Raw genomic sequence first — 25463 nt, forward strand, 5'->3', positions numbered from 1 at the left:
TATTTCCTGAATTTGCTTCAATGGAAGGCATTGCATTGCACTGACATTCGTGGCTTGTCTGCTTATAGTTGTTTTAACAGTGATTTTAAGCTTGGTGCAGAATCTTGTCAGATTGATAGACCAACATTTAGGTATGATATGAAGTTAAAGCTGGATCAAAGCCAGTTTGTATGTAGAAATTAAACTCCTCAAGTTGTCCCAAACTATGTTCATTTTCTTTGTAGTAATTCCTCTTCAATCTTCATGACAAAGCAAAAACAGGTTTTTAGAAATGTTTGCACATGTATAAAAAATGTCATAAGTATTCAGAGCCTTTACTTAGTTGAAGCACCTTTGGCAGCAATCACAGCCTCATGTCTTCTTGGGTATGACGCTACACACACCTGCATTTGGGGAGTTTCTCCAATTCTTCTCTGCAAATACTCTGTCAGGTTGGATGGGGGAGCACAGCTATTTTCAGGTCTCTCCAGAGATGTTTGATCGGGTTCAAGTCCAGGCTCTGGCTGGGCCACTCAAGGACATTCAGAGACTTGTCCTGCGTTGTCTTAAAGGGGGATAACCAATTGTACAACTGAATGCCTTCAACTGAAATGTGTCTTCCGCATTTAACCCAACCCCTCTGAATCAGAGAGGTGCGGGGGGCTGCCTTAATCGACATGTTTTCGGCACCCGGGGAACTGACAGACTTGCTCAGGAGCAGAACGACAGATTTTTACCTTGTTAGCTCGGGGATTCGATCCAGCAACCTTTCGGTTACTGGCCCAACGCTCTAACCACTAGGCTACCTGCCGCCCCATATACAGAGGGTACCGGTACCGAGTCAATGTTAAGGTTAATCAAGGTAATTTGTACATGTAGGTAGGGGTGAAGTGACTATAATACAAATGGAGCGGTGGGGGGTGTCAATGTAAATAGTCCGGTGGCCATTTGATTAATTGTTTAGCAGTCTTATGGCTTGGGGGTAGAAGCTGTTAAGGAGCCTGTTGGTCCTAGACTTGGCGCTCCGGTACCGCTTGCCGTGCGGTAGCAGAGATAAGTCTATGACTTGGGTGACTGGGGTCTTTGAAAATTTTGGATGTGTGCTTAGGGTCGTTGTCCTGTTGGAAGGTGAACCTTCGCCCCAGTCTGAGGTCCTAAGTGCTCTGGAGCAGGTTTTCCTCAAGGATCTCTCTGTACTTTGCTCCATTTATTTTTCCCTCGATCCTGACTAGTCTCTCAGTCCCTGATGCTGAAAAACATCCCCACAGCATGACGCTGCCACCACCATGCTTCACCGTAGGGATGGTGCCAGGTTTCCTCCAGGCGTGACGCTTGGCATTCAGGCCAAATAGTTCAATCTTGGTTTCATCAGACCAGAGAATCAGGTTTCTCATGGTCTGAGAGTCCTTTAGTGCCTTTTGGCAAACTCCAAACGGGCTGTCATGTGCCTTTTACCGAGGAGTGGCTTCCATCTGGCCACTCTACCATAAAGGCCTGATTGGTGGAGTGCTGCAGAGATGGTTCTCCCATCTCCACAGAGGAACTCTGGAGCTTTGTCAGAGTGACCATCGGGTACTTGGTCACCTCCCTGATCAAGGCCCTTCTTCCTCGATTGCTCAGTTTGGCTGAGTCTTGGTGGTTCCAAATTTCTTAAATTTAAGAATTATGGAGGCCACTGTGTTCTTGGGGACCTTCAATTCTGCAGACATTTTTTGGTACCCTTCCAAAGATCTGTGCCTCGACACAATCCTGTCTCGGAGCTCTACGGACAATTCCTTCGACCTCATGGCTTGGTTTTTGCTCTGACATGCACTGTCAACTGTGGGACCTTATATAGACACGTCTGTGCCTTTCCAAATCATGTCCAATTTAATTGACTTGATACTGATGATCTATTATTGAGAAGAGAATTGTATTGGATTCACCGTTTGTGTACCATGTCTCATAGAGGTCTGAACCAACAGTTTAATATCAGACCATTTTTTACATGAATATGTCACTTTGATTTGTCTTGCCTTCAAGGTCACCTACCTGGTCATTTTGTAAATATATATTATTTTCTGGAACTAGTACATGAACCCATCTCCTTGTTATTAAATTATTAGAGATAGACTAATTGTTTTTGCACCCACCATGCATCATGTCTGCAATAGTCAGGTGAGGTGAAATGTGTATATTTTGGGATATGAGCACTCAGTTTGTTTGTTTGACCTAACGAATAACCGTTTTGGATTTAAACGTTGTCAGTAAAGCGGTGAATTGGGAGCTTTAACAGTGTGCGGGCCTTCTTGTTCTATACTAGTATTCTTTATTAGCCCAGCACCTATGTTTTTAAGGATGTGAGTATGACCACAAACTTTTCAATCAATTGAATTTACCACAGGTGGACTCCAATCAAGATGTAGAAACATCTCAAGAATGATCAATGGAAACAGGATGCACCTAAGCTCTATTTCGAGACTCATAGCAAAGGGTCAGGACACTTACGTAAATGTGATATTTCAGTTTTTAATTTTAAATACCTTTTCGCTTTGTCATTATGGGGTATCGTGTGTAGACTGATGAGGATATATATATATATTTTTTTAGAATAAGGCTGTAACGTAACAAAATGTGGAAAAAGGGAAGGGGTTTGAACACTTTCCGAATGCACTGTATATGTATAAGTATGTGGACACCCCTTAAAATGAGGGTATTCGGCTATTTCAGCCACACCCGTTGCTGACAGGTGTATAAAATCGAGCATGCAGCCATGCAATCTCCATAGACAAACATTGGCAGTAGAAGGGCCTTACTGAAGAGCTCAGTGACTTTCAACGTGGCACAGTAATAGGATGCCGCCTTTCCAACAAATCAGTTCATCAAATGTCTTCTCTGCTAGAGCTGCCCTGGTCAACTGTAAATGCTGTTATTGTGAAGTGGAAACATCTAGAAGCAACAACGGCTCAGCCGCGAAGTGGTAGGCCGCACAAGCTCACAGAACGGGACCGCAGAGTGCTGTAGCGCATACAAATCATCTGTCTTTGGTTGCAACACTACATAGTTCCAAACTGCCTCTGGAAGCAACGTCAGCAGAATGACTGTTCGTCGGGAGCTTCATTAAGTAGGTTTCCATGGCCGAGCAGCCACACACAAGCCTAAGATCACCTAAGATCAGCGTCGGCTGGAGTGGTGTAAAGCGCCCAGCCATTGGACTCTGGAGCAGGGGAAACGTGTTCTCTGGAGTGATAAATCATGCTTCACCATCTGGCAGTCCGACGGACGAATCTGGATTTGTCGGATACTAGGAGAACGCTACCTGCCCCAATGCATAGTGCCAATTGTAAAGTTTGGTGGAGGTGGAATAATGGTCTGGGGCTGTTTTTCATGGTTCGGGCTAGGCCCCTTAGTTCCAGTGAAGGGAAATCTTAATGCTACAGCATTCAATGACATTCTAGACGATTCTGTGCTTCCAACTTTTTGGCAACAGTTTGGCGAAGGCCCTTTCCTGTTTCAGCATGACAATGTCCCTGCGCACAAAGCGAAGTCCATACAGAAATTGTTTGTCGAGATCGGTGTGGAAGAACTTGACTGGCCTGCACAGAGCCCTGACCTCAATTCCATCGAACACCTTTGAAATTAATTGGAACTCAGACTGCAAGCCAGGCCTAATCGCCCAACATCAGTGCCAACCTCACTAATACTCTTGTGGCTGAATGGAAGCAAGTCCCCGCAGCAATGTTCCAACATCTAGTGGAAAGCCTTCCCAGAAGAGTGGAGGCTGTTATAGCAGCAAAGGGGGGACTCCATATTAATGCCCATGATTTTGGAATGAGATGATTGACAAGCCGGTGTCCACATACTTTTGGTCATGTAGTGTACTTCCTATTTTTAGCGCCACCTTTACTGTTGTAGAGCTTGACCTTGGGCAGTCACAAGGTTACAAATGATTCCTTTTATTTTAGTTTGAAACATCTTGTAAAATACTAAATATTTATTTTGAAATTAACTGGACGTTATCTTTTTGTGATGTCATATGTTTGTTTTTGGTTCCTTAAGTTACACGTGCTTCAGGATAATGAAGTCTTCTCAATGAGGTGGTGGGGACTGAATTATTCCTTTTTACATGGTTCATGAATACATTTACAGTTACTTCCTACCAGATCTGCATAGAAAACCGTTATAAAAGATACCAACTCCAGGCTGAAACAGCCCATCACAATACAAACAGCCAAGGTCATCCTAAAAGAATAGCCTCTTTATGTAGAAAACAGTCAGAATATGAACTCTCTTTTAACAGCTATCTGTATGTACCCATATATGGGATACGTATCATTCATATTTATGAAGTGGAATTCAATGAAAGGTGAGCCCTTGCCTTGACCTTGCCTGAACAATCGACAAACAGCAGTGATTTTGACCAATGCTGACAGGATGCACATTGTGATGCTGGGAGACAAACAGGGAGCAGATCACTCTTCTTGCCTCATGCACACAAACACATGCGCTGTCTGTCTATCACACACGCACATAGACACACACACAAAAACAGAGATTTGAGGTCCTCTGTTTCTGCTCTGCCTATCCCCCTACCTCATCTACATTAGTATTCCAATGGAGTATGAGATGTTGCGTAATGATCACATACACACACAGGGGAGCAGTGTTGCATAAACACAGCCTCAAAGACAAGGGGGGATAGAGGAGAGGGGTGGTGAGGGACGAGTGGGGAAATGCGAAGGGATAGAGAGCAGAAATGTTAAAGGGAAAAAAATAGGGATTTGGTGAGAGAACAGAGCGGAGATAAAGGGAAGATGAGAGGGTGATGGAGGACAGGAATGAGATGTGAGTGGGCGGTGAGGAGATAAAGGGAGCCAAGGAGTAGCTGACCAAGCATGTTAATGCCAAACATCGACACGCCATAGGAGAGCAGAGCTCAGTGGAGACACAACAGGGAGTGTGGCAAACATCGGACAGCACAGTCAAAATAATGCACCGGACATATTTCGAGGTCATGAAATTAGGTAATATTTGTCTGGGGTCTAAGTAGAAGAGTTTGTGAGATGAGCTATTTGAGATTATCATATCTGGGTTGAATTATTAATCAGACTTCAATTTGTTTACATCAATATTAGAATGTATTGCAATGCTATGAAATACATGTTTATTTTTTACAACCTTGCGAGGGCTTTTTATACCGCAGGAACATAAATACTAGAATTCATGATCACAAGTAGGCCATCAGACACTATTCTAAATAATTTTGTAATAATAATTTTGCCAGGATTTGTCACATTTGATTAACTGAAACAGACAAAAATGACAAGAGAATTGTATTATTTTCCATGCTTATTTTTGCAATTGTTTTATTACAAACTTAAAAAAAGAATCTGATACAATAAGAAAGTGCAGTAGTAAGTCCCCTTTCCCATGGGGGGAGCACAGAAAACAGGTCATTGCATTTCAGTAGTGAAACGGTTCATATACATGGTGTACAGATCAGATACAAAATAGGAAAACGATAACAAAATACAGGCAAAAAAAGAGAGTACTATATTAATATATCTTACTTTCCAATTATATCCATTTATTCTTAAATGTTAAATAGAAAATACTTCTATATTACAACAAAATAGTCCAAAGTGCTAAATAAAATACACACGTAGATAAGCAAAAGACAGAATACAAAACTCTGTTTTCCCTCACTTTGAGTCAATCCTGGTGGTAGAACAGCCTGCTTTGTGTGGATTTAAAAACCAAGTATTTTTAATTACATGGAGGATAGTGTAATCTGTTACTCATTTTTAAACGCAAGACATATACCAACAGCCAACCACTATACCGCAACAAAACGCTGTCCATCCTGTGACCAAAAAGCCAATGTGAAACAATATCTATTGCCTTCCTATAATCATCAGAACTTCAAGTAGAGCAGCTCCCATCCCTCAAACGTCACAGTCCTCTGGCCTTCCCATTGGCAGGCGGTCAGTGACCGCAACATGGCCTCCAGGCCACCACTCAAACCTCCAGACCCGCTTTGCAGGCACAGGGAATTAAATACAGCACACATCCGATTACCAAGAGTAATCTGACCATTATTTAAGCAATGGGGGCAGGCAGCACTTTGGGATGCTCGTAGAGATTTTGGAAACCAAAAATCTCACTGAATCAACAAGAATGAACAAAAAAATAGCTCTATCCATCACTAGGCTGTCCACCACCAGGATTGACTAGTCACTGATCATAATCACAGCACATTCAATGACTATCCTCCTCCTAAACCTGCTTGAAACACTTGATTAAATGTATTGGAATATTTGTGGTTGAAAAGGGCTAAGACCCTCCCACAATTGTGGTCTAGAATATGGCGTTAGTTACACATTGCACTGGACCAGGGTAATTCTTCCTGTCATGACAGATCCATTTCCTCAATGGATCCCTATTCCCAAACCGATTCAGAGACAGTTTTAGTTATGGCTATAGTAGCGGGAGCAGGGGAATGTTACCACATGGATGCGAGGTGAATACTCATCGAGGATTAGAATGCAGGAATGGGTTTTTTGCTTTCCCTCAGTCTTTGTGCGAGAATGAAATTGGCAGCCAATTCAGTCACAGTAGGACTGTTCAGGCACACAAATAAGGTTAGTGGTATAAAACAAAGATTAATGGCACTGGACAATATGTAGATGGAATATGAATGAATAAGGGACAAAATTAGTAAGATACGAGCACTACCAAGGGGATTTGGTTTAAATGTGGAGATTTTTGGTTTAAGTGTACAAACTATGAAGGAACAGAAATCTTAAACAAGTTATCAGACTGCCCTTAGAAACAGACTGACAATGATGCTGTCAGACTATCCACCCATTGTAAACATTCATCTCTGAAGCTCTTCAAAAACCCAATTTAACAAAATACATTTACCCGTCTTTTATTGGACAAATTCTGTACAAGGTACAATCCACATTCAATACTTCATTTTATACATCTTTATTTTTATTCCCAACTTGCATATATATTTAGTTATTTTGGTAAGAATAACTTCAGCACATAACTAAACAAAGGAAACCTGAACATAAGAAATATATACATATTCCTACTGTTATAACATCTCTCTCAACTTTACAAAAGTACTTCATTACTTTTGAAAAAACATAGGAAAAATATAGAAAATTTAAAATAAATTACAAATGTAAAAATGACCCCTTCCCTCACAACCATTACATTTATAAAGAGATCCGATCCTCCCCTCCCAACCCCTGGATGTAAAGAAAAATAAACAGTTTGAATGACACACATATGGCCGACTATCACAGCAATTACCAGTGTGAGCACAAGTTAAGAGTACTTATGTTAGCTTATACACAGATGTTTATGGGAACAATCTAGAAAACATTCAGATGATGGCTCGGGACACTCTCCCTTCTATCCAAATCCAAATCTCATTGGAACAGAACCAACATTTCTTAGCAGATGCAGCTGTAACAATGGGGGGGGGGGGGGTCACATGGCATCTATAGCCCAATAATATGAAGTGCTGGATGGCTCAAAAGGAAAGGTGGGGTTAGGAGGCTGCCTGAACCCTGGTGACAATTACTGCCCCCTCTATTACCTATATGGAGACAGGGTATCACCACCATCAATATGAGAATGATCTGACATGGCATCATAAAGATACAAAAACACAGGTTTAGTTAACATTCATAGTCCTGGAAATTGAAAAGGAAAACATCTCATTATATGATGCTGGTCTCCCACTGGAGCAGCAACTGGAACAGAGATAATTAAGGGATTAAAGAGCAGGGGACCTAGCGTGGGCCTTTGGCTGCAACGCCACTAAAGTTCTACAGAAACGTGCTCCTGGTTTTAAAGTTTCAGTCTAAAGCCATTGCACCCAAGATGCCAAAAGGTGTTAAAACGTCATCGATGCCCCTGCCTCGCCATCCATTTTCCCTCTCCTTGCTCCCTCCCCGTCCTCTTTTCCCTGCAGAGTAAGACCTCTCCTTCATAGTCAAAGTCACGCTAAGCCATTCATCACAATCCCCATTGCTTAGCAGCATCCTATTCCCCTCCAACAACGCCCATTCACCTTCACACACTGCTGACAGATTCTATGTGCCTGTGTGTGTGTGGGAGATTAGTAGTCGTTATATCCTAAGACAAAGATCAACTTGCCTCACGTTCACCAAGGTTCACTGACCTCCCTGGCAGTAATTCTTCCTGTCATGACAGATCCATTTCCTCAATGGATCCCTATTCCCAAACCGATTCAGACATGGTGTGTGATATGTTTCAGGTCTCTAGTAACAGGCCAACTATATTCACAATGACCATAAGCCACAGAAGAGCACATTTAACACTTGTTAGCATGAATAAGACCTCACCAAACCCCTCTGTGCATTTTTGGTAACTAAGGCAGAGCAGATTGCAAAGCGCTAAGCTTTCCAAACCCATCTTACAGGACATTGGTCCTTTTTCACAGCGTGACAGTGAAGTGCAAAATATAACTATCATACTGCTGTCAATAGACCAAAGCTGAAGGGCATTTTACTCTGCTGAACATTCAATGAAAATGTCTGTGCAATAGGAGGCTGGTTACTCCTCTGGTTAGAGAAAGTGAAATCAAAATCCGTAACAACAAAAAAACGGAACATTAAATGATATTGAAATATATAGTGGAGGTTGTAGTAGTAATAAAACAAATTCTACGATGTAGTATCAGTAAGAACAATTTTCGCAAAAAATACTTGAGCATTACTGCCCTACTGCTGCAACAGAAATACTCATAAGAAAGGCTTAGTTGGCCAGCACCACCGGCTGGAAGGCCTGGCTGGGATATTGCAGGTTATACCCCCCTACACCCTCTACAAATGAGGGCTTCTCAATGTAAGAAATCCCACCGCTACCACCGATGATGCCAACAGCTGGACCAGGTGGGGGACTGGAGAATGGGTCAAAGGAGGGGTGGGAGTGGGTGGGGTGAGGGTGCTGGAAGGGGCTTGAGTGTGAAAGTAGAAGCGGAGCATCGTTGTCAAAGTATAGAGGCCCTGGGGATGTCGGGTAAACAAACTCTTTAGCATTGGGGGAGAGCTGGCTGGGAATCTGAGCCCCCAGGGAGTGCAGGGAGACTGAGAGGGGCTTGTGTTTCAGCAGCCCTGGGGGAGAGATGTTGGTGGGGGAACGGGAGAGGATCCTCTGTGGCGGGGGCACGCCTACACCCGAGCCGCCAGCCGATCCGGAACCGCCACACTTCTTCATCTTGGTGGAGCCAAATTTTGTGGCGGCGAAACTGGCCGTGGTGAAGGTGATGGGCTGCAGCGGTGGACGGGTGCTGGGAAGGGCAGCCGTTGGCTGCTGAGAGGGGAGGTAAGGGAGTCCCCCACTTGGAGGTGAAGGTGTGGATGTGTTAGAGGAGTGGGCAGTTGGGTTCGTGGGTGTGCTGGAGCTGGGATAGCTGAAAATCACTGGGCAGGATGAGGCCGAGAGGGGTGTGGGTGAGCTGGAGAGGGAAGGAAGCAGAACTGGAGATATCTGGGCTCCAATTGGAACAAACACCTGGGCCTCAGGGTTGAACCCTAAGCTCTTGGCCTCCTCTACCTCCATGTCCCCTTTACTCACTCCACTTACTACTTCCACCATTTCGCCTTCCCCACCTAAGCCGGATGGATCCTCCAAGTACAGGACCTTAACGGCTCCCTTCTCCCCGATTTGGTAGGACACCTCATAGGGGTCGATCCACACACTCAGCTCAGGGGGGACATTGGCACGCACTTCCTCTGTGTCCAGTCCACTTCTCCTGGCAGCTAGCTCCACCACTGGGTCCCTGGGGGCCCCTAGGTGCAAGCAGCGGAAGGCAGAGCCCCGCAGAGGAGCTTCAGGGTACCAGTGGCCTTCATAGTGCGACAACAGTATCTGCTCCAACTCCTCCCCGAAGAGGTCAGCACGACGACGGGGCAGTTTGTTGTACAGGTAGGACACAATAAAATTCAGAGCTACCTTTACCTCTAGGTGCATGACTGTACCTGGCCAATGCAGTCTGGATAGCCAAGTATTCAAATCAAGCCCAAAAAGAGACAATACTGGAACAGTTATCTCTGGCTTGTAGAAGTCTGATGTTTTCTTCTCCACTACATGTACTGCAGGTAAGTTGAAATCCGGCAGAATCTTTAAACCTCTTCCTGGGTGATCAACATGGACAGACTTGGTGGCCAGGAGGCCAAAAACTAGTCCAAACAGTTGTTTTCAGTTGACAGGTAACACGACTTGTCAGGTAACGAGATGAGTAGTTCAACTGGTGGAAAAATAAAAACATGGTGTTATTTCTAGGAAGGTAAAAGGCAGAAGGGATAATGAAGAAGAAGGGATAATGAGAAGGGATAATGAGTGAATGGGTTAGCCAGCCAACATGGAGGGGAGTAACAGATGCAGTGATTGAGGCAGAAAGCCATGATAATCTGCTTCTGCCAGATGCTTCACTACTCAGGTTTACACAATTAGAGAAAGTTCCAAATCAAACAGTGTAGGTGCGAGAGTAGGTTGTGGGTGTACTGTTCACATGTAGGCATGTTTTGCATACTGTAAATGGCACGGTACAGGCTACAGTGCATAAAGGACACCATTTCCCACCATGCAGCACTATTAACGTCATCACAACACGTGCAATACAGTCCACCTACGCACCATAAACATTGCCCAGCAGCCAGGATTACCCAGCAAGCTAAATTTAACAACTGTATACTTGATCTATGAGAACATGGTTATAATGTATGCATCAACGACGATGAATGTTATATTGTGAATTAGATTAGCTTGAGCAAAAATATATAATTATTTATATGAGATATAGCTACTCTGTTTGCAGGCAGAACATTGCATCGACGGCTAGAAGATGGGCAAGAACAAGATACAATACACAACCTGGCTTCGCTTGTTATTTAAGACCGTGTTTTACTTGTGTTAAATCTATGAAGAAGCTCATTTGGAGAGGTGTGAAACCGTTCAATAGGAGATGTTTGGAATATAGCAAACAAACTTTCACCTTTGACTACATTTAAACCAATGATAATGAAGTTTACAGTACATCTTCGAAAAGCACTAACCACCATAGTCATATCCAATATCATTCAATGTCTTTCCTACAAAGCTGTTCTTTCATCTTTTCTTATGCAGCTGGGACTTTATGTACAGTACACAGTAAAACCTGTCATGTATCAAAATGGATCCTAGTTGTTCATTTTGACAATTGACCTATAATGTATATACTGTATTAGTGAATGTGACATTATTCAACCATGAACATATTTGTTTGTCATAGATGTGTCCTACTACTAAGTAGACTACACAATCCAACAGTAGGTTACATGACCTAATCTGATAGTTGACATGTTATTTACAGTGCATCATCACCACCATAAAGCACACATCTGTCCACTCATTGTAACAATGTAGCAAGCTTATTCAAGTGAATACTATACTTGTATATAGTAACAGAACACATTCCTCTAAATAATTTATGGGCAGTAGCCTAATAATAAATAATAGATTAAAGAGAAAAAGTAGCAACCTTGGATGTTGATGATAAGGGGTGTGAAAACAATGTCTACAATATGTAGGCAAACTTGGTTAACTCAAGCAAAATAGGCTACATACAGTAAAGCAATAGAGTGATGGTGTGCAATGACCGAGTAGCCTATATGGCTTTGAAGTGCCGTGGTGAAGCCTATCCCAAAGGTCCAATACCTACTTATCTACATGATGGCAATTCCACCAATAAGGACACATATGATACTATTATTCTAACAAACTGGAAGATCTTACAAATTGGCACTGTAAATAAATTATAAGGAGACTAATAAAGTGGTGAATGTTGCAGTCTCATGTCATTATGTCGACCGATGAGCAGGACTACAACAGCTCAATAATAAATTGGTCCTGCCCGAAAACAGGAAGAAATGATTAGCTGTATATGAGAATAATAAATGCATCTCGACTCTCAGATACGAGTTTGAGTGGTTCTGTCTAAAAATGTAAAAAAACATTCTAAAATGGATGACCGAACCAATTAGAGTCCGATTCTCAAAAGGCAGGGCATCTTTTGAGAGTCCCAAAGCCTTTTTGATAAAATCATGAGGATGCACTATCTAGCCAAATGTACGGTTATGGCAGATACATAAAATGTATGTCAATGCCATAGATGTTTATATGCAGACGCTGTGTATACTTACTAATGCAGCTTGTGTTCAGTTCCTGCGGTTTTAATTCCCGTATTTTACATTGCATTTGAAGGTGATGTGGCTTTTCAAAGTAGTTGTTTAGAGGCAGATATAATGTGGTGTGTTAAATGGGTATTGAAATGTACTCTCTTCATACGGTCTCCATTTCCACAACAGACAGCTTGACTAAAACTGCCCGAGAAAACTTTACTGTTTGACAACCTTGCGCATTTATACAGGACCATTTCGCCCACACCCCCTATTTTGTGACGTTGGTCTGAATAGGGACTACTTTCTTCATACTATTGTAATGTATACTATCAAATAAATTCATACACACCTAGGAGAGAATAGTCGACCTTCAGTAATAAGCCTATAGTTTCAAAATAAGTAAATCATATGAAATAGGCTACGGGTTATTGAGGATTGCAAATGCTGGTAGATATGATTGAACATATTGGTATGAACAACGATGGTAAATAATAAAATGCATTTTCTTTATTTTTCCCCACCTATGAGCCACACAATTACATCCATGGTTCTGCAAAACCAGAAAGCGAAATCCTAGTTTAGTTGGCGAACGGATATTTGTAACTCCAAGTAAGTACTGTGCCATTGCTAAAAATATAAGCGGTGATAGCAACAGAGTCCCTATTGGCTGAGAAGGGGGAGGACGCGTATTTTATTGGGCTGCAAGGGTGTCCAGTCAGCAAGTAAGTGATATGACGTTTTGCAGGAGTTGTGGGTAATGTCGTTCCAACCATATAGAGTACAGAAAGACAAGTTTTTTACAATATTTTCTCGAACTTCCCGCTGAGACTTGTTTTGGGAAATCATTCTGCAGGTGAAATTACATAAGGCTGTAAAGTTACCATGTAAGATTGGCATGGTTTCTACTTTTTTCTACTTTCTCCCCCAGAGTGAACCCTACTTTTCAAACATTAAGAATTAAGAATTGTTTTCTAACTGTTTATATAATTTTTTATGTATTTTTATTTTATTTTGTATGCTATATTTTTGAATATGCAACAACAATCTATAGCCACATTTCACATAAGGAGAGTGATTAAAAAGGAAAATATGTGGACACGTCATTGGTCCAGGACCAGGACAGGTACTGGAAGAAATATACTGAGTAAGGAGTATTCTTGAAAGTAATTATATATACATATATATATATATTTTTTTTTAATAGATTCCAAGTTCTCTGTCAAAATACCTTCTTCAGGACCTTCATTATATTACTGCTGTGCCACATCACAGTCATTGTCTTCAGTTGTTTTGTCAGACTATATATAGGCTACTATGTAAATAATTAATTAATTTGTATTAGTAAAACTCATAGCCGGCAGGTAGCCTTGTTGTTAGAGCGTTGGGCCAGTAACCGAAAGGTTCGTGGCTCCAATCCCCGAGCTGACAAGGTAAAAATCGGTCATTCTACCCCTGAACAAGACAGTTAACCCACTGTTCCTAGGCCGTCATTATAAATAAGAATTTCTTCTTAATTGTCTTGCCTAGTTAAATAAAGGTAAAATAAAATAGCCCTTTTAAACTGTAAAAGTGCATCAACTGTATGCTAACTATGTGCATAGTTTATTATAGAGAGCGCATGGGTTCATTATAGGGAGCTGATGACAACAACCTTACAGATGAGTACTAAACAAAAACATTAACTCAATCATTATGTATATCTTACATTATTGGAACCACTTTGACAATTGTATGGAACTATTATATTTTGACATTGCGTTATTAGAGTCCGTCGTAAGGATTCACAGAGATATACACTTGTACGCAGTTTTAACACCTGTCAGGACAAAAATAATAGACGCGATTAAATTAGGGTTCCTGACGTCACCTGACAGCAACACATCTTTGTCAGTGAACAAAATGGCGTCCTATTGTATGACTGTCACTCGGCTTCGGGTAAGTAGAACGTTATTTTATATTAGTAAATATATTCAACACTATGCATCAAGTGCAAATGTTCAGTTAAAAATGAATTACGAGATATTGCTGTCCACAACGATATTTTTTTAAAATCATCAATATTGTAAACAATCCATCTAAGCGGCTATGTCGTTTGGTCGCGGTCTAGACTGTTAACGTTACTAACCAGCGCTCCATGCAACGGCTACAAGTTAGTCTGGGAAGTGTACAATAACGCTTTATCTGTAATGCTGGTTTACAATACAATATGGTGTCGAAATGCAATACATTGGTAGCTTCAAATTGCACCAAATGTCCAGTTGTGTGCAAGGTGACTCAAGGTTACTGAAGTTAAGTGCGCACTTGTCTGGTTTCTACGCCTGATAACAGATTTAGTCAAATCACGGTGTCGGACAATGCGGCACCAAATATAGAAATTTAACTGAACATGATATGATCTAATGAAATTATCTGAATGGACACTGTCCAATACTGTTCTGCTACGTCTGTGAAAATATTTGACCAAGGGCCTGCTAATATGAGGTAGATTTATATTTGATTCGGCAAATTAACATTACTGATTTTTCTCAGTTGGTTGTGATATTCCATTTGCTTACATCTTTCCACTCTTGATAACTCATGTTAGACAGGCTGATTTACATCTTATTGAGGACGATTGGCTGTGTTGATGCAATGTTGAAAATCATAGCTAGGTTAGGCTACTTGAGCTGTCACAAAATTGGCTGTGCTAATGTGTAGGGATTAGGTGTCTCCTTTAGGGCTAAACACTAATTTACCCAACACTTAGGTTACTCATTCTAAACTTTAGGTGCTGTGTATTTTGGGAAAATGAGTGACAAGTAGCTGGCTGACAGATTTACTTAGTTAGTGTAATGCAATGATCTAGTCTTTACTTGATTAATCTTGCTGCCAGTCTCCATTGTGAGGTGATGGAACATGAAAGTCACATGGAGATCACACAGATTGTATATTAGTCATTTTATGGTGTTCTTTAAAAATATATATTGGGCTTTTGGATTCTTCAACCAGCATGAAAATCCATAATGTCTGTCTGTGCCTCTGTTGATAATGCCAACATGCTTACTTGAAATGATCCCCATAATAACAGAGCCTAACACTGAGTCAAGTGAAACTTTATCTTGTTCTCAGAGTATGAATTCTATATGTCTCTGTTTAAACTTTCTGGTCATTTGGCTATAGACTTGGTCGGGTGTATTCAACTCTTACCCTACAAGATCTGGAACCTGTTGGTTTTCTGATCTACCTGATAATTAATTGCACCCACCTGGTACAGTAATGAGAACGCAGTGGAACTGGCTTTGAGGTCCAGAGTTGAGTTTGAGGAGACTAGGTCCAATGTTTGCAATGATTAGGAACTTTAAAGCCCTTGTATCCTCTTCCATGATGATGAACATGTTTCCAAGTTTGATGTATCATTACTAAAAATGTACCCCCCCCCCCCCCCCTTTCTTTTAGCTTGTCCTTGGAGAAGGGGCAAGGCGTCTCCATGTTTCTGCAGCCTTCAACGCCAAGCCCAAGGTGGCCATGAGCCGCTTTGAGCCTGGCACCAGCATCAGCTATGAGAAGCTGCATGAGAACATTGACATTGTGCGCAAGAGGTCAGTAGCTGCCTTTCCAACCTCACACCCAGCGCTCCTCAGTGTTCCTCTGTTAATAACCACTACTACTATGAAATGCCCATTACAACTGCTCACTAAATCCTTTGACATGTTAGCGTGTTGACTTCTCATGTTCAGCAACACTGGTCACACCGGGCTAACTTTAGATTACAATGCATTCCACCTAGTGAGTTAACCTTTTTTAAGTTGAATCCTAACCACACTGTCCTCCAATCCCCGCCCTCCTCTCACCTCAGGCTCAATCGCCCCCTCACCTTGTCGGAGAAGATTGTGTACGGTCACCTGGATGACCCTGTGGGGCAGGACATTGCCAGGGGCCGCACTTACCTGCGTCTGCGTCCGGACCGTGTGGCCATGCAAGACGCCACGGCCCAGATGGCCATGCTACAGTTCATCAGCAGCGGCCTGCCCAAGGTGGCCGTGCCCTCAACCATCCACTGTGACCACCTGATTGAGGCGCAGATCGGAGGCGTCGAGGATCTAAAGAGGGCCAAGGTCAGTAGGGAGCAGAGGAAACTCAAGGGCCTGTCCAGATGTTTTTGGGCTGTCCAGCTGATTTCTGTTGACTGAGATTTAGGGTGTTCTACAGAGGGATCATCTTTTCCATGGTATCACAAGTTCCTAGGGGTAACCAATTTTTTAAAATTTTATTTTATTTAACTAGGCAAATCAGTTAAGAACAAATTCTTATTTACAATGACAGCCAACCATAAGTATTGCGTTGGGGCCAAGATGACCCAAATGAGAGAGAATGTTGGTTAACTGCTACACACACACACGGCATCACATTATATTTTTAGACAAAGTGAAGCCCTGAGGAATATTTAGCATGGGTGACACTTACTACATCCAATTGCACAGAGGTCAAATTGAGGAACAGGGATTAAAGGGGAATTAAGGTCTGCAGCCAAATATGTGCTGTGAAGGTTATATAAAGTGGACTACCAGCTGAAAATATATTCTCCTCAACTGACACCCCAACCTCTTCTCCCTTGGCCTTTTTAATCCAGGAAGTGAATCAGGAGGTTTACAACTTCCTGGCGACAGCTGGAGCCAAATATGGAGTTGGCTTCTGGAAACCAGGCTCTGGAATCATTCACCAGGTACTGGAACTATACTGGTATAATAAAGGATAACTGGTCAGATTGAGCTGCCATGAGACTAATTTGTATTTGAACAATATCCACATCTGAAATTAGTCTAACAACTAGATTAGAGCTCAGGAATACTGCTGTGAAACAAGTAGTAGAATGCATTGTTTACTCATGAGATCAAACCTATTATACAATCAGATCTTGATGTTATTGAGATCAATACGTCAAAGGATTGTTGTGCATTGGCTAACAGATTTCACTTAACCCTTGACAGATAATTCTAGAGAACTATGCCTACCCAGGAGTCCTGCTGATTGGCACAGACTCCCACACACCTAATGGGGGTGGCCTGGGCTCCATCTGCATCGGAGTGGGTGGCGCTGACGCTGTGGACGTCATGGCTGGTATCCCATGGGAGCTCAAGTGTCCCAATGTGAGCTGCTATGACAGTGAACCACCTCACTACATTCCCTTCACCCACTCATGTCTCTAACTCCTTCCTACGTGTGTGTGTGTGTGTGTGTATGTATGTATGTATGACCTTTCACAAATGTAGTAATTCCCTCCTACCGATCAGGTGATTGGAGTGAAGCTGACAGGTAGTCTATCGGGCTGGACTTCTCCCAAGGATGTTATCCTGAAGGTGGCTGGGATCCTGACAGTGAAGGGGGGCACTGGAGCCATCGTGGAGTACCATGGCCCAGGCGTCGACTCCATTTCCTGCACCGGTGAGGCCAAAAGATAGTAAGGTTTACCTGAACTAGTGAGTAAACTACTCTACGCTGTTTGTTTTAACACTGCTTGTTTCAGTTGAGTTTGTCCAGTGGTTTGGTCTTGATTTGGTGCTAGTTTGCATAAACTTGATGTAACTTTTCTCACCTCCTGGTTGCAGGTATGGCAACTATCTGCAACATGGGAGCTGAAATTGGGGCCACCACCTCTGTTTTCCCCTACAACCACCGCATGAAGACTTACCTGAATAAGACTGGACGTGCAGGTTAGTACTCATAATAAGACATTACAGATTATTTTTATAGCCCGTTATTTCACAATGTGTTCCGTTTCAGTCTCGCAGCCACTGATACACATACAGTATAGTCCCTTAGCATTTTTGTATTCTCTTTTGGACTTTTTCCATCTACTTTCAGACATCGCTGCCCTGGCTGACGAGCATAAGGATGACTTGGTCCCTGACAAAGGCTGCGAGTACGACCAGGTCATTGAGATCAACCTGAGTGAGGTGAGTCCACTCTGTTATTAGGCTGACATCCATTACCTGTATTTATAGAATATCTTCTCAAGAAATTACACGCATTGTCAATGCTAACTGTGTGTCTGTTTTCTGTCCCTGGCAGCTGAAGCCTCATATCAACGGGCCCTTCACTCCTGACCTGGCCCACCCAGTGTCTGAGATTGGTGCTGTGGCTGAAAAGAACGGCTGGCCCCTGGAGGTCAAAGTGGGTCAGTATCAGCACCAGCAGTCACACGGTATCTTTAACACTCCCTTAAAGTCTACATTTTGCTCTCTGTTAATATTCAAGGAAAGCCCTATAATAGGAAAGTACAGTAACATTTCATTATCATATTTGCAGGCATATTTACATGACTGTTAAAATCACCTGGATTCTCCTGTCTTTATTATTAACCTGATTTCTGGTGGTCCCAATAGGTCTGATTGGCAGCTGCACAAACTCCAGCTATGAGGACATGGGCCGTGCTGCTTCCCTGGCCAAGCAGGCCCTAGACAAAGGCCTGAAGTGCAAGGCTGCGTTCACCGTCACTCCCGGTTCTGAGCAGATCCGTGCCACCATCGAGAGGGATGGCTTTGTGAGTTCAAACCTTTTGGGGGAAAAAACTCCATTACCAAACTAGTTGCCCTCTTACTTGATTTGTAGGTACATTCTTGTTGTTTTTTTCTCCTTCAGTCTAAGATCCTGAGGGATGTGGGTGGAGTGGTCCTTGCTAACGCTTGTGGACCCTGCATTGGCCAGTGGGACAGGAAGGATGTGAAGAAGGGGGAGAAGAACACTATCGTCACTTCCTACAACAGGAACTTCACTTCCAGAAATGATGCTAACCCTGCCACTCATGCGTTCGTCACATCCCCTGAGGTACCAATAATTACAACACACACACACTTCTTATATTATGACGTCCACACTATGTCCCCCTGTAACTGCCCTAATAACCCTCTCTCTTCCTATACAGATTGTCACAGCCTTGGCCATCGCTGGTACCCTGAAGTTTGATCCTGAGACTGACTACCTCACCGCTGCCAATGGTGAGAAATTCAAGTTGGAGCCACCCAATGGCGATGAGCTACCTGCCCTTGACTTTGACCCCGGCCAGGACACCTACCAACACCCCCCCGCCGAGAGCGGCTCCGTTATGGTGGACGTCAGCCCCACCAGCACCCGCCTGCAGCTGCTGGAGCCCTTTGACAAGTGGAATGGCAAGGACCTTGAGGACCTGCAAGTGCTGATCAAGGTGAGAGGTGTATGTCAAGACAGCTATATGATGAGGAAGGCCTCTTCTCATTGTTTGGCTGAGTTCTATCCTCCACCAAGGACCGTGGTTGGAATTGAGAGGCCTTCAACGGTGGCATTATAATTATTAAATACTTAGAAACCACAGAGTTGGCAGAAGTTTGATCAGGCATGTGGTGCCACATTTGGATTGCCATTTACCCTACGGTCTCTTTTCTTCCTTCCTGTTCCGCAGGTGAAAGGCAAGTGCACCACAGACCACATCAGCGCCGCCGGCCCCTGGCTCAAGTTTCGCGGTCACCTCGACAACATCTCCAACAACATGCTCATCGGAGCAATCAACATCGAGAACGACGCGGTCAACAAGATCAAGAACCGTCTGACGGGAGAGTACGGGGGCGTGCCTGACGTGGCTCGCCACTACAAGGTGTGACAGACAGTAACTGTCAGGAGAGAACCTATAGAGGCTGTGTACTGTTGGGCTGTCCCAGAATGACAATATTTAAATTGGAATCTGATTTTAAGAAATATTCTCTCTCTGCTCCCTCCAGGCTAACGGTCTGTCGTGGGTGGTTGTGGGGGATGACAACTACGGGGAGGGCTCGAGCAGAGAGCATGCAGCCCTGGAGCCCAGACACCTGGGAGGCAGGGTCATCCTCGTCAAGAGCTTCGCCAGGATCCACGGTACGCTTAGATGTTACATGTGGAGTCACCAAGAGAGAGGAGAGGGTATAGGGGTGTGGTGGGGCATGTGGGTGGGTAGCATGAGAGGAAAAGCTTTTGGTGGGAACCTGCTCAATCTGAGACTATCTGTGCTGAGACGGAGCTCATGTAGCTATCATGAGACCCATTGCACAAAAGGGGAAACGTGGTTAGAAACAAGATCACCCACACACTTTGAATGTACACATTGTTCTCTATGACCTTGACTTGGCATGTAATGGATCTGCCCCGCTGTGGTAGAAGGCCTCTCTGTTTACACAATGGAGCTCGATACGAGCCAATTCCCAAAGCTCCCTCTTGTTCCCCACTTTCTTTTTTTCTGTCTTATTTTCAATCTTTTCTCCTCATTGCCATTCTGTCCTCTTCTCAGAGACTAACCTGAAGAAGCAGGGCATGCTGCCCTTGACCTTTGCCGACCCCACCGACTATGACAAAATCCGCCCCGATGACAAGATCTCCATCACAGGCCTCGCAACCTTTGCCCCCGGAAAGGTGAGAGTCATTGACCATTCAGCCACCCAAATTACCGCCCTCCATATAATGGGGATGGGACTTGGTAGTATGTGTATTTTACACGGATGCCTTACAGGCCAGCTGTCTTTCTCCTCTAGCCCCTGAAGGGAGTGGTGAAGCACGGTGACGGCAGCCAGGACATCATCACCCTGAACCACACCTTCAACGAGAACCAGGTTGAGTGGTTCCGCGCCGGCAGCGCCCTCAACAGGATGAAGGAGCTTCAGTAACTGAAGGGACCCAGGGGGGTTCGGAGGGGCGGAGGAGCACAGAGAGAGGCGGACCTGGAGATACTGAGGGGGAGGGGCTGCATAGACGTGGGAAATGGGCGGTAGCAGCCTGCATAGCGTAAACACACACCCCATGCTGCTGTACAGATGAAATGCTTGCGCACACATACAGGATTACTGTCAAAGCTCTCCCCACAGACAGGTAGAGCTGTATACGCACACACAAGCTCTGACATAACACACACAAGAACCCTTGTCTTTGTTTCAGCATAGCATTTAAGTGTTCCCGTTCTAGGCAGCACTGCTCTTGTTGGCAGTCCTCCGTTTGTGTAATCACGTTTGTCACGCTTCTTGCTATTGACTGTAGTGCTGCAGTATTCAATTCACTCTTACCTCACAAACACACTGCTAGCTCCTCATATCTGGTCTGTAGCTTGAATCCTTCTCACGTTCCTTTCCCTGTCTTAGTTGTTGTGTTAAGCTGTGTACCTGGACCACCACTTGTTTCCTCCAATACAGACAGAGCTGGTTAACACAGTTGCACATTTTAATTCACTGAATGTATCCCTCTCATTCCCAGGATTTCCAACTCTTGTTAGTTCACTATTGCTGCTGGTAAAGATTAATGTGAATATTTGTTTAGGTAAGTCCACCATAGTTCTAGTGGGCCTCAGGAGCTGCAGATTTTTTTCTGTGACTGACCTGAATTGATCCGTTTTAGTCATTTGATTAGACAGCAAGTCGCTTAACCTGGTTACCCAGGCCGAGTAACTGTTCACATAGTAGACTAAAGGCATCAATGTAACCATTAGATTATGTGGCCCCAGAACCAGGTTGTAGTGACAAGGTCAATCCTTCTACAGAGTGTAGTGTAATCATATACTTTTTTTTGGTAGGGTTTTCCTTTTCCGGTGTTTCTCTTGACCCAAAATCAATTTTAACCCACGGAATTTGGTGTACCGTTTGTCACTCCTTTGCATTCCACACGTTAACTCTCAACCGCTGCTTTCTCCACGTGCTCTATTTGTTTCTACTTGAGGGCTATTGCATGAAATGATATTAGATCCTAGCAGCCCTTTTCTGTGTGTCTCTGTAGGTGGGAGTAAAATGCTACATACTGCTGTGTTGTACTAGTCTTGCCATTACTTTCCATGTGCGTGTCCATATATGTTAGCTAGCTAATCAGACCATTGCCTGTCCATATCCCTGTCTGGCTTTGTGCTGCTCCTCTGTCCTTGCTAATTCCAAGGCTCCACGCACAGCTTGAGGGACCTCCTCTTACAAAATGAACGAACAATCTAGTGTCCAGGCGGCTGTACACTAGCGCTATATGTAGTAGTATTGTAGACACTCATCCACGCTTTCACTTATGCATCGCAAATGCTGCACTCCATAGCATCTTAAAGCAAGGGTGTGATTTTAATTTGAAATAACAGAATACGACAAATGTAATTTGAGAAATGTATACCATTATCTGATTCAGGTTATTACATTTGGCTAAAGCTCTTGCCATTTTGTATCTACATTTTGCCACTTAAATGGTACATTGTGTGTTTGAGGATATTGCAGCTAAGTCTTATAAAGTGTGACTGTTTAAGTTGGCTTTGGGGGGCCATGACCACCTATTCGTTGTCTTCTCGTCACTAAGTACTAATTTACTTTAAAGTAAGTTCTAATCAAAGTATTCATGGGAATACTTTGGAGATTGGACTGGCCACTTCCATTAAATCCATTGGTCATGGTGCCAAGATGATTAATGTTGCTATCAAATCAACATTTGTTTTCATGTCAGTTTATTTTGCTTATCAATGATGAACTGAAGAGCTAACTGAAGAGCTAACTATCTCAGTTTTTGTAGTTGCAGTAGGGTGTAATGAAAGTAGAAACGCAATGCCTATTTTTGTCCACTAGCATATGGTCTTCATTGACAATCTATTCAGATGAATAGCAATGGCTCTGTTAAACCCAAATGTATTTAAAGGAACTTGGTTTGGGCCTGTGTGTAAATCATGTAATATAGAGGTGTACATATGCACTATGTAAAATGGAGAGAGGGTGGGCAGTAGCTGCCTGGTTGAATGCAGAGCCTTTTGTTCTCTGATAAACCCACTGTAACAAACTAATCATTTAATCTCATCAATTATCTTTTATTAAACTGAAGCCTAAAATAGTTTATCCATTTCCCCCCTCCCCAATCTAAGGGTTTCACAACTAGTCAAACCAATAAACAGGTGGTTGGAGGTTTTAAATTAAAGGTAAATTATTGTTGAAGCATTAAAGTAGGGTTGTACTGTACGTCTCAATGTTTTGTCACTCTTGGACCTGTGCTGTACAGTGGTCCGTCTTTGTATGTTGCACACTGGTGTGCACCCAGGTGAATGTTGGAGTTGTCAATGTAAAGGGAGCGACTGGTCAGGTGAGACATGCCTAGGTTTTGTTTTAAAGTTATTTGATGCAGATGAAGGAACCCCTGATTTGAAACAGGATTGGCTCCAGATCATGCAACTTTAACCCATGTATGCGGTTTAGAGACCATTAACCAACTTGTTATACACTGTCATAATCAATACTAATTCGTCATTTGCTCAACCTTAACTTTGCTAACACGTTGCTGATGAATTCTCTCTGATCTGTCTACTGAAGTTAATCACCAAAGATGCCTCATGAAAATGCCCCATTTACATACTAAAACAAACATAAGTGTTGTTACAAAGGTTTGCCATTCTGTTTCATTTCTTCATGTCAATGAACCCCATGTTTGAGTATGAAGATGACCAGTGTAATGCCAGCAGCATTTAAGTTTGTCAATTGTGTGGCTTTTAATAAAGAAATTCTTAAATTCACAAGTATTTAATGCAGTCTCTAAATGGAACTGTTCCTTTGTACATTGTAATTCATAAGGATAACAGCCACCCATGAAGCAGGCTGCTTATACTGTGATGTAATATACAATATGTTGATCCCTGGTTCAAATCTGTGAGTTTCTGAAATGCTACTGTAACGTGACAAAGCAAATGCTTAGCTCATTTTAAGTTGTCTTCAGTAAATCCAAAACCTGAACTGCTTTGTTTTATTGGCCTAGCTATTTCTTTTCCATTTTGAAACACTGTCAATGACTGACTTCATAAGAATGCTAATTTTGTTCAGACACTGCAAACAATTAAATGTAGAAACCCATTGATGGGCATTATTCAATTTAATGTAATCTCAAGTGGTTAATTCCGCTTGACTGATTTCCATATTTGTTTTGATTTTTAAAGTTTGTTTTGTATTAGATTTGAATGCTTGGAGTTTCATAGCGTACAAGATTAAAAAGAGATTTTAGGATATTTCCTGTGGTAAATTAATAAAATGTTATTTTTGCAAGTTTACATAATTAGATTTAATTCAGCACTTATAGTTACAATTCAGCACTGTGAATATAGTATCCCTTAGCCATAATAGAGGCGGTTTCACGGACAGAGATTGAGCCTAGTCCTGGACTAAGAAGTACTTTCAATGGCGATTTTCAGTCCATGACTAGGCTTAACCTGTGTCTGGGTTTTTCCATTACAGCACCATTGTGTTGCCAGTGACTATGTTAATGTAGGCTCTAGTGTTATGTTTTTGGAGAAGGGCTGTGGAATTGGAAACAAGTCTGAGCCTTTTTGGTAAAACACTGAGGTAAGTCACTAGTGGAAATGTGCAATTATGGTGCTTTTCGAATGAGACTTACCCCCACACTAGAGATCTTCACGGGTCCTAAAAGTTGGACCCAGACCCAAGGCCAATTACCCCTTTTTCTCCCCAATTTTGTGAAATCCAATTGCTAGTTAGTCGTGTCCCATCGCTGCAACTCCCCTACGGACTCGGGAGAGGTGAAGGTCGAGAGCCATGCATCCTCTGAAACACGACCTTGCCAAACCTCACTGCTTCTTGACACACTGCACGCTTAACTCGGAAGCCAGCCGCACCAATGTGTCAGAGGAAACACCGTCCAGCTGGCGACCGAAGTCAGCTTACAGGCACCTGGCCCGCCGCAAGGAGTTGCTAGAGTGCGATGGGATGAGGATATCCCGGCCGGCCAAACCCTCCTCTAACCCGGACCACGCTAGGCCAATTGTGCCGGGCAATGCAGTGCCTTAAACCGCTGCACAACTTGGGAGGCCCAAACACATTTTTTAAAGGGTGACCCTCCCGAATGGACACGAGAACAATCGAATCCGGGCCCGATGACAACCAGACCTAGAGCCAAATTTTGGGTTCGGTCGAACCCATGAAGATTTCTACCCCAACACCAGTGGGTTGCCAGTGTTTTATGTTAAATGTAAGCTCCAGTGTAATTGTATTTCCTTCAGGAGTGTGACACTAAAGACGGGGCGAGCAGAATCAACGGGGCGAGCAGAATCAACAACCTCTGCGTCATTCAAGACTGTTGATTTGTGAGAAGGTGCTGAAGTTCACAGTTAGCCAGTGTTATGTAAATGCCAGCTGAAATGTATACATGGCTTGGCACCAAATCAGGCCAGGTCCGCCAGAGCCATGGCTCAATGAGACTTGGTGCCGGTCTGCGTAGATGGAAACAGACAAGTTTGAGTCTTTTGGTATACAACCAGGGTAAATCCTCAAGGGAATATCACTATTCATGTGTTTGTATTCTGTTAAAAAAATGTTTTTT

At 43.1% G+C, this 25463-nt stretch overlaps 2 protein-coding genes across 2 annotated transcripts; one reads left to right on the top strand and one right to left on the bottom strand.

Annotated features, from left to right (window-relative positions):
- Positions 1-6873: 6873 nt before the first annotated feature.
- Positions 6874-12376, bottom strand: LOC139564810 (protein Tob2-like). Its single transcript, XM_071384654.1, has 2 exons — positions 12183-12376; positions 6874-10249 (listed from the first exon to the last, which is right to left on the bottom strand). Exon 2 carries the CDS (start codon positions 9970-9972, stop codon positions 8755-8757), a length of 1218 nt encoding a protein of 405 aa, XP_071240755.1. The 5' UTR covers positions 9973-10249; positions 12183-12376; the 3' UTR covers positions 6874-8754.
- A 1644-nt stretch (positions 12377-14020) lies between these two features.
- On the top strand, positions 14021-23649 carry LOC139565464 (aconitate hydratase, mitochondrial-like). The gene is made up of 16 exons (XM_071385829.1): positions 14021-14096; positions 15597-15739; positions 15997-16255; positions 16771-16863; positions 17129-17287; positions 17432-17582; positions 17747-17851; positions 18003-18094; positions 18210-18315; positions 18524-18681; positions 18780-18965; positions 19063-19341; positions 19576-19767; positions 19892-20024; positions 20434-20555; positions 20675-23649. The coding sequence occupies exons 1-16, from the start codon at positions 14061-14063 to the stop codon at positions 20804-20806; spliced, it is 2346 nt and encodes a 781-aa protein (XP_071241930.1). The 5' UTR covers positions 14021-14060; the 3' UTR covers positions 20807-23649.
- The last annotated feature ends 1814 nt before the right edge of the window (positions 23650-25463 follow it).

This window comes from Salvelinus alpinus, chromosome 36, assembly GCF_045679555.1.
Source record: "Salvelinus alpinus chromosome 36, SLU_Salpinus.1, whole genome shotgun sequence".
In the NCBI taxonomy this organism is placed as follows: Eukaryota; Metazoa; Chordata; class Actinopteri; order Salmoniformes; family Salmonidae; genus Salvelinus; species Salvelinus alpinus.

Coding starts and splice junctions, on each gene's coding strand:
- LOC139564810 (XM_071384654.1), bottom strand. CDS start 9,972: ATGCACCTAGAGGTAAAGGTAGCTCTGAATTTTATTGTGTCCTACCTG.
- LOC139565464 (XM_071385829.1), top strand. CDS start 14,061: ATGGCGTCCTATTGTATGACTGTCACTCGGCTTCGG. Junction 18,316..18,523: donor GCCCCTGGAGGTCAAAGTGG/GTCAGTATCAGC, acceptor TGGTCCCAATAG/GTCTGATTGGCAGCTGCACA. Junction 20,556..20,674: donor CAACCTTTGCCCCCGGAAAG/GTGAGAGTCATT, acceptor TTTCTCCTCTAG/CCCCTGAAGGGAGTGGTGAA.